The sequence below is a fragment of the Terrapene carolina genome, unplaced genomic scaffold (assembly GCF_002925995.2).
Source record: "Terrapene carolina triunguis isolate 2854851 unplaced genomic scaffold, T_m_triunguis-2.0 Scaffold66, whole genome shotgun sequence".
Classification (NCBI taxonomy): Eukaryota; Metazoa; Chordata; order Testudines; family Emydidae; genus Terrapene; species Terrapene triunguis.
The window spans coordinates 61,497,042-61,511,724 of NW_020664417.1; the positions used below are offsets into that span (position 1 = coordinate 61,497,042).

At 40.2% G+C, this 14,683-nt stretch overlaps 1 protein-coding gene across 2 annotated transcripts in view; it reads right to left on the reverse strand.

Moving 5' to 3' along the window:
• The window catches only part of LIAS (lipoic acid synthetase), an 18,697-nt gene extending 4,104 nt beyond the window's left edge, over positions 1 to 14,593 (reverse strand). Inside the window, exons 1-8 of one of the 2 annotated variants that reach the window (XM_024211683.1) lie at positions 14,466 to 14,593; positions 10,980 to 11,152; positions 9,091 to 9,184; positions 8,069 to 8,149; positions 7,681 to 7,837; positions 6,806 to 6,863; positions 4,442 to 4,570; positions 2,243 to 2,388 (exon numbers count right to left, since the gene is read on the reverse strand). In XM_024211683.1, coding sequence (XP_024067451.1) covers positions 2,243 to 2,388; positions 4,442 to 4,570; positions 6,806 to 6,863; positions 7,681 to 7,837; positions 8,069 to 8,149; positions 9,091 to 9,184; positions 10,980 to 11,152; positions 14,466 to 14,549 — 922 coding nt within the window. In that variant the 5' untranslated portion in view covers positions 14,550 to 14,593. Of the gene's footprint in view, positions 1 to 2,242; positions 2,389 to 4,441; positions 4,571 to 6,805; positions 6,864 to 7,680; positions 7,838 to 8,068; positions 8,150 to 9,090; positions 9,185 to 10,979; positions 11,153 to 13,274; positions 13,295 to 14,465 lie in introns of those variants that run through there. The other variant, XM_024211684.1, reaches the window with a different exon arrangement.
• Positions 14,594 to 14,683: the final 90 nt, after the last annotated feature.

Consider the following 14,683-nt stretch of genomic DNA (forward strand, 5'->3'; position numbering starts at 1 on the left):
CCCCCCCAGGCGGGAGCCGGTAGCGCAGCATTTTGCCGCCCCATAAATTTTGCCGCCCTAGGCACCAGCTTGTTTAGCTGGTGCCTAGAGCCGCCCCTGGGTTCTGTAGTTTCTGCATCTGAGTGTTGCTTTTTTAAGACTTCTGAAAACATGCTTCACACCTCGTTCCTCTCCGATTTTGGAAGGCACTTCAGATTTTTAAACCTTGGGTCAAGTGCTGTAGCTATCTTTAGAAATCTCAGGCTAGGTCTACACTACAGGGGGGGGAGTCGACCTAAGATATGCAACTTCAGCTACGTGAATAGCGTAGCTGAAGTTGCGTATTTTAGGTCGACTTATCTGGCTGTGAGGACAGCGGCGAGTCGACCGCTGCCGTGCCGCCATCGACTCCGCTTCCGCCTCCTGCTGCCGTGGATTTCCGGAGTCGACGGCAGAGCCATCGGGGATCGATTTTATCGCGTCTTCACTAGACGCGATAAGTCGATCCCCAATAGATCGATTGCTACCCGCCGATCCGGCGGGTAGTGAAGACATGCCCTCACATTGGTACCTTCTTTGCGTTTTGTCAAATCTGCAGTGAAAGTGTTCTTAAAATGAATATGTGCTGGGTCATCATCCGAGACTGCTATAACATGAAATATATGGCAGAATGCGGGTAAAACAGAGCAGGGGACATCCAATTCTCCCTCAAGGAGTTCAGTCACAAATTTAATTAACGCATTATTTTTTTAACGCGCATCATCAGCATGGAAGCATGTCCTCTGGAATGATGTCCAAAGCATGAAGGGGCATATGAATGTTTAGCATATCTGGCATGTAAATACCTTGCAATGCCGGCTACAAAAGTGCCATGCAAATGCCTGTTCTCACTTTCTGGTGACATTGTAAATAAAGAGGGCAGTATTAACTCCTGTAAATGTAAACAAACTTGTCTGTCTTAGCGATTGGCTGAACAAGAAGTAGGACTGAGGGGACTTATAGGCTCTAAAGTTTTACATTGTTTTGTTTTTGAGAGCAGTTATGTAACAAAAAAAAATCTGTATTTGTAAGTTGCACTTTCACGATAAAGAGATTGCACTACAATACTTGTATGAGGTAATTGAAAAATACTATTTCTTTTGTTTATCATTTTTAAGTGCAAATATTTGTAATAAAAATAATATAAAGTGAGCACTGTACACTTTGTATTCTGTGTTGTAACAAAAATCAACATATTTGAAAATGTAGAAAGACATCCAAAATATTTAATAAATTTCAATTGGTATTCTATTGTTTAACAGTGTGATTAAAACTGCAATTAATCATGATTAATTTTATTAATCGCGATTAATTTTTTTGAGTTAATTGCGTGAGTTAACTATGATTAATCGATAGCCCTAGTAAATTCACATGTCATATAACTCCTGCCACTGAGAGGGAAGAAGAGCAAGATCAGACCAACCAGATGGGTATATGGGGGTGGTTTGCACACAAAGGAGGTGGGCTAAACCCTGGCTCCAAATATGCTGACACAAACGTGTCTTAGAGGCAGGAGACACTGAATCTTAACTTTCATGCTGCCTGGAAACACCACAGCGCAGTTGTAGATGGACAGGCCTGCAGCCTGCCCCTGGGGTGGAGATGGGGGGAATTATATGGAATTCATGAATTTCATCCTATACAGGGTTCTACTTACATTATATTAACCTTTATTTTTCTCAAAAATTAGAGGTAAGTGCAAAAGTTCATATAAGAAGGTACTGCAGCTCAGGGAAGAGGAACAATTAAAATAATCTGTGCATCAAAATCAAAAGATAATTATTCTGCAAACAAGAAAAAATCATTTATGTTACTTATAAAACAAAAAAAGTACAATGAAATAAATAAAACATCCATTACATGTACACATTTGAGATCCTGAAATGATTATGAACATTAAATGATATGAAGACTGATCCAGCTCCCACTGAAGTCAATGGAAAGATGCCTATTGTTTTCAATGGCAGCTAGATCAGGCCCTTGCAGCACTCTGATAGTGAAATTATTCCTGTCGATTTGAAAGCAGTACAAACAACAGTTGTTGCAGAGTTTCAATTTTTAAATTGAACAAAACCTTATTGCATAAAAAAGTTAGAAAACAAATTTTCCCAACAGAGCAACTTATATGCATGTGCGTCCATTTTAGTTATATTGCAATGCCCATGCTTGCAGTTATGTTCCAACATGGTAGAGCTTATACATATACTTAAGTTATGCAACTTACATTTCATTGTTGAATATACTTGTTCATCTGTCTCGCCTAATCCCAGCATAATGGAGGTTTTAGAAATTACATCAGGTTGGACCTTCTTAGCATGCTTCAAAACTTGTAAGGACTGCTTAAAATTGGCCCGAGGATCACGTACTTTCCTTTAAAAATATTCATATTGTTTTGACCATAGGAAAACAAAACAAAACACAGATATGCATGAGATAAGGGACACTGGAAAAATCACAGGTGCAAAAAACTGAGGGGGGCAGATTTTAGCAACTTTCTAAAATATTTGTCAATTCCTGCAAAACCAAGCTTTCACTTTAAAAAAACAAGTTTCCATTACTTTCTCTTGTGATTGATGCAACCAAAGTGCTGCTGCTCTGTGAGCCCAGCTTTGCAGAAAATTGTCTCCAGCTAACCACTAGGGGCCAGATTGTCAACCCCAGTTCCAACCCCCAGCAGTGCAACTGGAATATAATTGGTTCACAGCTGACCAGTTGAGAATATGCCTAATGGAACTGGAGTAAAGTTGAAAGAGCTATCATTAATGCCATTCCCCACCTTACCCTGCCCCCATTTCCACTGTAGGGGAAGTGTCAGGAAAGGGAAGAAGCATAATAGGGCACAGAGGGTTAAGTAGGGGGCAGAGGAGAGCTCCACTGCCCTATGAAAATTCTGAGCAGGTATATGGTCCCTAGGGCTGGGACAGCCTGAGAATCAGGGAGCTGGTACTGGGTCTCTGACAGTGGCCTTCCCTGCACTCACTCTTTCCTGTGCTGAGTATATCTTGGTACAAGAGGGAATCTGGCCCAAGGAGTAACAAAGGTGCTGAAGATACTACAGTGGTAGGACACATATAAGTATCTTAGGCCCCAATCCTGCAAGCTGTTCTGTGCAGAACCCCACTGTCTATTTAGATTGTAAGGTCTTTAGGGCGAGGACGGTCTTTTATCAAGTGTTTGTACAAGTTCTAGTATTGAGGCCCTGATGTTTGTAGGGCCAACAAGCTCTACCATAATGCAAAGAAATCAACAATAGTAAAGATGAAACTGTTTTGCTTGTGTTGGGGAACAGCCCTGACAGAGTTGTATTTGAAGTCTACATGAAAATTTAGTTGGAGCCACTTAAGAACAGTCTATGCGGGGAACTTTTAGTGTACATTAAAACTGGGAAGTTTAAACATACATTAAAACTGGTTTGGGCTAATTCAGTTTACACAGTTTGACCAGCAGTGTGGATATGGCCTACCCATATTTAAGCTGAATTTAGACAGTTTAGCTGGAGACTTCAGAGTGTGATGATATCACTCTGAATTTCCAAGTTATTAGGAAAAAAGGCCATTGGTCACTCAAAGAAAAGGAGTTGGCTGACTCCACTTTTTAAGGTCTATAAAACTTGTAATCTGCTACTTTACAAGATAGGTAGCCCTCTGCTGGTCAAAATCATGTACAACACACGTGCCTATTGAGGCAAGAAAGCAGAGGATTCTGGAAGTTTCACTGGGAGGTGTAACATAACTTTTATATGAAGACAACTGGACTTGGCTCCCACTGGTGGCACTGAGACATAATGATGATGGAGAAATGCTGTGGGCTATTTGCCAAAGTGTGATAAATACATCTCATTTTGAAAACATAATTCCATAGTGATAGGCGCTGACTCTGTGGGTGCTCCAGGTGCTCCAATTATGCAGCCAGGTAGGTTTGAATACATGCTAAAAAAAATGTACAGGGACTGGCTTACCAAGTAAATTTTCTTTCCTTCCAAAAAGAGGTCCAATGAGCAAATGAAAATGAAAAAAACTAATTTTGTTTTAATGTAATCACATGTATCTTTCTTGTATGCTATCTTTCTTATGAAATAGATCTAGCCTGACGTCTGTTAAAATCAGTATTTTTCCTTTCCTGTTTCTTTTATAAGACAAGCTTCTCATTGAAAAATTTACTTAAAAATTTATGGTAGATAGAACTGTATTGTCTACTTTTTAATTTTTAACTTTAGACACTATTTGATTATAAGGTACGGAGGATTTTTACTATTTATAAGTGTAAGTGATATATGTACTAACAATGAGTCGAATTAAAGGGACCTATAGCTAAGGTTTAATGTTGGTTGATCTAAATATTGCTTTCATAAGAACATTACAGAATACCCTCTAACTGTATACATCCTATTATTTGTTTATATACATAGATCACCTTTAATCACCTCTGTAACTCTGGAACAGTTTCCACATTATGGGCATATACGTCTAGTCCTGACAAAGCAACTTTCTCCACTGCTTTAAGGTCCCCTCGAAAATCAGGGGTTAAACATTCTACTAGAATTTTTGAATTCCTGAAAAACAAAGATTGAAAAATGAACATGCTCGTGGTATTTCTATTATTGATGCTCAAATCAAATATTTCAGTAACATGATACTAAAATATCAGAATATTTTAAAAGAAATCAAAATTCAATATTTTTAAAAACAACTCTAAATCTACGATGTTGATATTTAAATCTACAAAGTAAAGTTAAGTTAGGTAAACATTTAAAACAGTGGAGCACTGAAAATACTTGAGAGTTAGTTTTTACTTTAAACATAGTACAGTAACGCCTCACTTAACGTCCTCCCACTTAACGTTGTTTCAAAGTTACATCGCTGCTCAGTTAGGGAACATGCTCCCTTATAATGTCGTTTGGCTGCCTGCTCTGTCCATTGCTTGTAAGATTCTGGGGAAGAGCAGCGACTTTACAAGGGAGCATTGCACAAGTTCCTCTTCTCCACCTCCTCCCCCTCTCTCCCAGTGCTTCCCCCCTGTTTGGTGGCTGCTCCTCCCACTTTCTCCCAGAAAGTCCTAAGCGCGAAGCGCTGGGAGGGAGGGGGAGGAGCGGAGAAGCGCCGCGTCTCCGCTCCTCCCTCTCCCTCCCAGAAAGTTCTGTTTGGCGGCGCTTAGGACTTTCTGGGGCAGGGGGGAAGGAACAGGGATGTGGCGTGCTACAGAGAGGAGGTGGAGTGGGGGTGGGAAGAGGTGGGCCTGGAGTGGAGCGGGGATGGGAAAAGGCGGGCCTGTAGCATCCCCTGGCAAAGTCAGCGCCTGTTCTTCTCCGGGGAAACTGCTGCTGCTGCTACGAAGGTGCTTCCTAGCGTTCTTGCCTGCAGCGGGCTGTGCCTGTGTGAGGTAAGCCAGGGGCACTTCCCAACCACAGTACTGTACAGTATATAATGCCTTTTGTCTGCCCCCAAAAAATTTCCTTGGAACCTAACCCCTCACATTTACATTAAATCTTATGGGAAAATTGGTTTTGTTTAACATTGTTTCACTTAAAGTTGCATTTTTCAGGAACATAACTACAATGTTAAGTGAGGAGTTACTGTACAGGTGCAACTCCTGCTTTGACTAGTGCACGAAATAAAATGAATGTTGCATAAGTCGAACATAACATCAGAGCCATTTCTATGGTCTACTGAGTCACCAGACTTGCTCAAATTAAGTGCAAGTTACATGTGAATTTTATTTTCTTCATCTTTGCTCCATACTACACTTAGCAAGATTTTTAATAGGATTTGAACATCTGAACTTCTTAATGACAGAGAGGACATCTGGCCTAATGGACTGTAAATACTTTGAATTGCTATTTGGGAATCTAATCCAGTTCCCCAATAACTGGAATTTGGCTCCCCCAAGCTGGATGGAGAAGTACTTTGCATCACTATTCAGCAGTGGTTCTCAGCCTGCGGCCCAATCAGCACACAGCTTAGGCCCATGTGACATCCTCAGGGCCATACAGGTAGTATATATTGTGTAAATGCAGCCCACAAAACAGAGAGCTGCATACATGGCCCATAGTGGTAAACAGGTTGAGAACCACTGCTATACAGAAACACTTCCAGGTAATCAAGGAAGTACTGGTGATAGACTTTGAAGTGAGTCCTCTAGTCCTCATTACAGGGTAAGTATTAGGCAAATGCCCAAGTCAGGCTGCAGGAATTAAATCTACAACCTTCTAACAAAGATGCAAACATGCTACCAAAATGACATGCTGGCACAATGCATAAAGTGGAAAGTAGAAGAAGGTGTAAATGGGAAAGTATAAAGGTGGAATCAGGGTCACAGAAAGCACCTCTTTGTAAAAAATGGCAAAGTTTAGAGGTCAGAGCTGAAAAATAAATCTGATTATCTTTGGAACCCAGTTACAAAGGTTTTTATCTTTTCCCAAACCCATTATTACTGTGCTAGAACCCTATCATTAAAATGTAAACATCCACAAAAAAATGGATAGCTGTTTCCCACTGCTCTAAATGTGTGGTCCAAAGAAACAGTTTAGTGCTTAATTTTTAAAAGGAATCTGGGATAAACTGAAATTCAGCAGGAGAACATTCCTGCCTATCTATTTAATCTAACAGTGTTACATAAGCGAGGATGAAAAATCCAGGAGTGGACATGTAAGCTCTCTGGGTAGGGACTGCCATTTATTACATGTTTGTACAGCAAATAGCACCATAGAGCCCAGTCTGCTTTTGGCCTCTAGGCACTACCACAACATAAATGCTGAATAATAATTAATAGTAATAAATTAATAATGTACCTTTCCTTCAAGTGTGATACAGTTTTTGCAAAGTGTTCTGCTCCACCATCTAGAATATCTAGAAACAATGCAATAATTTGGTATTTTTACATTAAAAACAATACTATTGTGTAATTCTGTGTGGCTTTGATGTTAAGAGTCTAATCTAACCACAAAATGTAAAGTGATTCTAAATTAAAGCTGAAATTCCACCCTTAACTTACTACTTATGCCTAAGTTGTACAATAGGTATGCTACCATACTCTTACAATACCCAGGCTAAGTATGGTTAGTTAGAACAGAGTCGGAACCTTCATTCTAAATCTCCCTGATTATAGATGAGTTTACCTTAGCCCCTTTAACCTTAGCACAGATCTGTATGGTTTAATTTCTTTTTTCTCCCACAGGGGTAGTTTAAAAGAGAAATGTACACAAAAAGAAATTGTTCCTGCTCTTTTATTGAAAGCCAAGGTTAGAAACTATTGGTCTTTCAATGGAATACAAAACACTCTTTTTCTGATACAGTCTTTCCACCAAGATAGCAACAGCACAAAAGAACCATTACGACCTTAGTGGAAAGGTAGCAATATTTTTTTAAAATTAGGTTCTACTCCAATAGACTGAATCGGTTCCATAAGGAACCAACGTTTAACCAATTACATAATTGTATATCTTCTATGTGTATTTTGCCTGCATCAGAAGTAGGGGAGTAAGGATTAGTCAGGAAGAGCATTTTGTAATCTCTGAAAAGTTTCTAAGTCATTCATTCCTTTCATCAATCACATAGAAGTTTAAACCATATACCTCTAATAACCCAAACTGATTGAGGACTCTAAAACTTCTGCATAGTGTGCATGGGAGCTTACACTGGAAGACACTACTGACAACATACTAACCATCTCTGTCTACAGATGTCAATACAACATAATCCAAGCCCCATTCAGCTATAGCTTTTGCTGTATTGTAGGGTTCATTAAGATCCAATGGAGGTGGATTTTTTGCTGTCTTTACTGAACAAAATCTGCATCCTCTTGTACATGTGTCACCCATCAACTGAAATAAGAAAAGATTATGTTAACTTTATATTTTAAACTTTGTATTGTTCAGCTCAGAAACTACTGAATATGCTACTTCAAAGAATCAATTATTAATACTGTTGAAGAGAGAGATTTGTTGTGCACTTTAGCATAATATACATGGGTCACTACGCTGGAGATTTTTGTATACCCAAATTTGCTACCAACTGAATATATTTCCTATTGTAAGAAGTGGTTATTGACTTACCATGATAGTTGCTGTAGCAGTAGCATACTCACCCCCTCCCCAGCACTCTCCAATGTTGGGACAACGTGCTTCCTCACACACCTATAATGAAAATGACATTAATAATAATAAATTGCATTTCTACAGCACCTTCCACCAAAGGACTTTGTCCTCTCTTCTGAGATAGGTACTGAAATTCTGAGGAGGAAATTAAATCACAGATAGGTTAAGTGAGTTGCCCCAGTCAGTGGAAGAGCTGGGAAGAGAACATATGTCACATGACACCCAATCTTGTGTCTTAACCCCAACACCATTCTTCCTCTGAACTACACAACTTCCTGAAAACTGCTCATCAAAATAACTGTCAGGGACAGGACTTGGTCCTGCTAGTGGAGGCAGGGGACTGGACTCAATGACCTTTCAAGGTCCCTTCCAGTTCTAGGAGATAGGTATATTTCCATATATTAATTTTATAACTGTCAGAATCGCATATTCTAAACTGCATTAATTATGCACATTTTAGATGTAATAAAAAAGTTCATAAAAAATTCACAAGATCTGTGATACATTACAGAACAATCTTTTCCTGAAGAAAAGAATTTTATACTTGTCTTACATCTTCTGTCTCTTTCCATCAGTGGGGAGGCATATTTAATAGAGAACACAAACATTTCTTGAATTTCTTTTCATGTGAATTATTAATATACAGTCCCAAAAATTATACAAGTGTTTCCACTTAAATTAGATACACTGATAATCTTTTGACTTCTTAGAGGACTTGAGAAACACAACACCATATTTAAGATCGTTGCAGGGAAAATGTCCAATGTTCTACTGTTTGTTTCTTCCCTTGTTCTCCATGGGTGAAATTCACCCCTGTACAAAAGCAGAGGACAAGGCCTATGCATTATATGTTCCCACTTAAGCCACAAAGGCATAAGTGATGCATAGGCTCTCTGCTGCTCCTGAGCAAAGGGGTGAATTTCACATCATGAAAACATTGCTTTCTTCCTAGAAGAAAACGTGTCAGGCATTAGACTTACAGTATGAAGATTTAAACTTCGCAGTGTACTCTTCAGTTTATTATAGTTCTTTCCTATGGGAATCTCAGTTTTTAGCCATGGAGGAAGTCGCAGCCTGAATAATATCAAGCAAATATAAGGATTAATAAATTACTTACATGTAATCACTTAATTTCATAGATCTACTTTACTTTGTTACAGCCTCTGGGTATGAAAGATTCCTTGAAGCTGGTCACAATTTATAAATGAGCATTAATATATTTCAAAAAAGTACCATACTCCTCATTTCCATCCTCATTTATTAGCCTGCCACCAAGCTAAGATGGAAGTATCCACAATTATAGGGCTTAAGATCACTAACCTTGCTGCCATGCTATGTATGGTAATTCAGACATTGGCAATATAATTACACAGCTACTACAAACTCCTAGCAAATTTTGAAGGGGTGGCTCATTTTGTTTTTCACAGCTTTTGAATTTAGTCTTCATGAATCTATCTACATACAAAAAAAAAAAAAAAATCAAAAAAACCCCCAACAATTTATCAAAAACACAAATTGGGTATATTGTCCCACTGATATATATTTATAATTTGTTACTGTTCATGGCACAAACGCTCCAATGCCTTCAAGGTATATTGGTGGCTATTTCACCAGAGGAATCATAGCTACTACTGTTCATCGAGAATACTGTTTAAAGTGCATTTTTCAAAGTACACAACCAGTTCAGTATGGATAGCTAAAAACTTTTGGTCAGTGCCATAGAATGGGACATATTCTGCCCTTTGTTACAGTGGTGGAACTTCCCTGGCCTTCATGGAGTTTCATGGGTGTAAATGAAAGCAAACTTTGCCGACATAATTTTCTTTACAGGATTAGGGGACAAGGTTTGATTGCAGACTCTTTATTGTTGGAGATGCATCAGCCAGAAAGAATCCAGCTTGTTTTTAAGATTTCAAACTGATTTTGTGTAGCTGGAAGTTAGAAAAAAAGTCATCTTCTTAAATTGTAAACTGGGCAGAACTGGTCTGAAAATCATTGAGACACTAAACATAAAGCTCCAAAATGTCATTTTACAGTCACTTTTTCAGATTAGAACCAAATTTTATAGCTTAACACAGATTGTCATAATAATAAAAGGGGTTATATAAAAGATGGGTGGCTGTTATTCTGTCATTTATTATTTAGTGTACTAAAGCAATTAGCAATTAACACTGGACAAGTTCCTATATTAAAGTAGGGCAAAACATATATAAGAGCAGATTACATTACTTTTGGATGAGACTTTCAGATATTACCACTGCCTTTACACAGAATGATTCTGGGCACTACCAATTTACAGGCTCATTACTTGTTAATAAACCACAAACAACTGTGGTGCAACCTGTCTGTAGCATGATTACATTCAGGCTAGGTTAAAAAAAATCAAACTCGGCAAAATCATAAGTGATCTATTTAGTTCTGTGAATCTCCAGTAACATTTTATGAATCAAATAAGTGACTCTTTTCCCAGCTATAATTAAAATAGAGCTATGTAAGTGGAACCATTCACTATTTTTTGGGCCAAAGACACTGAAAATAAAAATATATTGCCAATGGTGTTTTAGGTATTCAAATTTTTTACTTGTATTCATAACAGTTAATCTGATCAACTGTGTTGAAATTACTATTAGCTATCTTATCTCCGCATGTTGTGCTTAAAGAGTTCATATGGGAAACTAATGCTTTCCCCTCTTCAAATGACCATTCCTTCCAAAATGAAGCGTGAAGTAGCCATTCCAGTACCACACAACTTGACAAAAAATTATGATATTCGCAGGTATTTGTGTACAGTAGAATACAAGAGATATCAAGTACTAAACAAAGCATGATACTACATCAGAGTAGAATGTAATTACTTAAAGCTAGTTACCTTTCTCCCTTCTGGCGTTTTAAATTGCCTTTATACTCAGCCCACATGCTCTTGTCAGAAAAATCCCCAGACACAAAATCTTGCAAATCAGGTCCATTTTGCAGAAACTCCTTCTTTTCATCTGGCAAAGAACTTGATGCTCTGTACTGGCTACACACATGGCTTTCACACACCTAAACAGAGCAGAACTGTATTACCCTTTTAATCATAAATGTGCTAATATGTATGGGATAACTGATGGTATGCATCTCTTGAGAGCTGATAGGGCTTATATTAGCTTCATATAGAAGCCAAAAAGTTAACAATTTACAGGCCTTACAAGAGTTGTATAGAACGACTGTGAAAGGTTTATTTTTTACCTGTTAATTTAAGGCCAAGTTCCATCCTTGGAAGTTTGTGCTCAACTCTCATTGATTTCAATGGGAGCTATGAACACACATCCAATGGCAGAATTTTGGCTCTTGTTTTCAGGTACAATAATATGCAAATATAGACATAGGCAATCAGCAGATGGAGACTGGAAAATAACATTTTCTGGTCTCAGTCCCTAGAAAGGGGACAGATGCAGCAACACCGGCAGTGTTTCAAAAAGTGAAAATCAAAACAAGGGAAGAAGCTGAACACTTAAAAGTGAACAAAGCAATAAAGCTTAAATTATTGTATTGCTTGGTTAAGCACATACTAGAGCAAAAAGTGTACAGCACATGCAAGTATAATCTTCAAAAACTTGCAAACAGGAGGGAGCTCCAATACCACTACAGCAACAGGGCAGGATGGCACTGGTACATTCTTAGAAATGGAGTAACTAAAATTTAGCAGCATTCAAATACACCAGCAGTAACCAGTATAGAAAACACAGAGTGATTTAAAACAAAAGCATAATAAATTACCATATAAAAGATACATCTTCCAAAGAAAGTATCCATAGTAACCTGCACATCAAAGTCAGTAGTGACGTGGGAAAGCGTGTAGTGTTTTTAAGTTGGTGACCTTAGAGTTCAAAGAGAGAGAATCTCCTTTTTAGGCCTAAAAATTGGAAACTGCCATAGTTCAGTGAGCTCCAACAGCAAAGGGGGAATGGGAGATTCTTAACATGTAGCCAAGCAAGCCTCTAGGTGATGCAGTTGGAATGCCTCAGCCACCTTGCCACAAAAGTCTTAAAAGCTCTCAAATCCTTTTGGTAACCCACTATATAGGGCAGATTGCTTGATCTTCTGTGCCCCAGTGGCCTTTTTGGAATAATAATCCTTTTGGCTTCAATGCATGCAAGACAGACAGGAAGGAATGCAAAGTTCCACAAGATCTTACCTCAACATTATTTAATATGGTTTGGGTATAAATATTGTCATGTTGATTAAAAACTAACTGAAGGACTGCAAACAAAAAGTGAAAATGAGCATGATCAAGTGGTGGGGGAAATGTCTAGTGAGAAACTACAGGGTTTGTTGTTAGGATCCAGTGTTATTTAATAGAATCTGAAAGAGTAGATAAATGGCATCAATGAACACGACTCAAACTGGGCTAAGTCAGAAACCCAGTGGTTTGGGTTTTTCTGTTTTTTTGTTGGGTTTTTTTGAGTTTGCCCTCTTGTCATCCAGAATCTTAATTTCCATTAAAAAAAAAAATTGGTAGCCTTTATGGTTCTGGAGAAAACGCTGAAAACATAAAATGAGTGGTGTAAACCAATGGAACAATGTCTGCCTGAGTCTGCCGGAAACATAAAACAATAGTTCAGAGTGGTCTGAACTGCCCCATTCAACTGCATTGCAGTTCTTTTCTGACAGTTCTTTTTCTGCTTCCACAACCCCAATGCCCGATGATGAGCAGCCCATTTGTCCAGTGATGATAATGTAAATATCAACATCGTGAACCTTCACTGTTATCAAAACATATAAGAAAAGCAAAGGTGAATGATAGACCAATACAATCTATTGTGAGTGGTATCTCGTTTTGGAGACACAAATGAACAGCATTTGGGAGGTACCATGATTTTTCCCTCCCAATCTGTCTTGTAGAGCCAAAAGGCTCAAGGGAAAGAACAGATCCCAGAGATCTAAGTCATACTACGGAGACTATACTAGTATAGCTATGACGGCGCAGATATGAGGACATAACCCTGTGATGTAGATGCAGCCTACACTGGTGAATGAAGTTAGTTAAGTCAATAGAAGCACTTTTCCATTTACATAGCTGCATCTTCACTGTGGATTAGTAAGAGCTATGATTTTCTAACACTCCTGACCGACACAGCTATGCTGACCTAACGTTTAAGTGCATGCCAAGGCCCAGCCTCACCAAGAGGGCCAATCCCATAGAGCTAGAGATACAGAATAACACGGCTGCTACTCTGAAACCTGTCATTATGCAAAATGGCACTGCCTTTAGCCGTATGGAGTGGAAATCCATCAACTTCATGAAAAAACTCGTACGGATACAGACTAACACGGCTGCTACTCTGAAACCTATAGAGCTAGTCCCTCAATTCTTCCTGTCCCAAAGCAGCTGGGGCCATCTCTGCTGTGTTGATGGTCATAGGGCTAGATGGCTTCCTTCATGGCTCTAGTGGCTGCTGCTTCTTTCTCTACTGGAGGGCTGACTGCAGACACAAGCAAACATAACTCCGTCAGCTACATATTTTCGAGCTTTCCTTTGCAATCATGTGAGCTAGAAATATAATTCTAATGAATGCTTAGATTCAGACATCATTATACAACTCTGCGATCCTGGGCCAGAGGCACAAGCTTATTATGCATACAGTGTGTTGGAACTCCTGCAGAAGAGCCAGGCTCAAAAGAGCCTGCAACAATCATATTTTGAACACCTGCTGCGAGAAGCATCTCATTCTGCCATCTCAAGTGACCAGAGTTCAGCTGCGGGTACAGCTTGGGAGAATCCTGCCACTACCACCAGTCTTTCCTCCCCACAATTCGAGCCCTGTACAGAGGACACTAAACTGGGAGATCTCACAAACATCAGGGAGGACACAGAAGAAACACAAAGGGATCTATGCAGTAGTGTTGTAGTAGCCAGTCGGTCCCAGGGTACTAGAGAGACAAGGTGGGTAAGATACTATCTTTTATTGGACCAATCTATTCAGACTAGAAACACAGATAAAACAGAAATGAGATTCAGCTTGGAAAAACGCAAAACACACACACTCAGGAAAAAGAATAATTGAAACAGCCACTCAGTGGGAGAGCGAAGCCTGCAAGCAGGGAGTGACCCCGGCCAACAACTGAGACGCGGGTTACTAGCCAGGCGATGCTCGGGGTCCGGGGCCGCAGGGCAGAGCCGAGCACTGGTCGCCGAGGGTCGAGCCCAGGACCCGGTGACACACAGAACCGGGCCGCGGCCGCGGCCGCTCACCCGGAGGGGCCCAGCGGCGCTGCGGGCGGGCGGGGCCCTGCGCAGGGGGAAGACCCCGGCCCGGGGCAGGAGCCGCCTGGCGAGCGGGACCGGGGCAGGCCGCCCCTCTCGCTCACTCACCCGCCCCTGGGGCCCCAGCACCAGCCGCCTCAGGCTCGTCGTGGCGGCGGCTCCACAGCAGCGGCCGCGCTGGAGTAGCGCCATGGCCACCGCCGGCTGCTCTGTCCCCCACCGAGCCCCGAGGACGAGTCCCGATCGGTCAGATCGGTACTCAGCTGAGCTGCCTGGCCCCATTCCCCTCTTGCTCGGGCCTTAGTGAGCTCGACGGTCGATTGCTC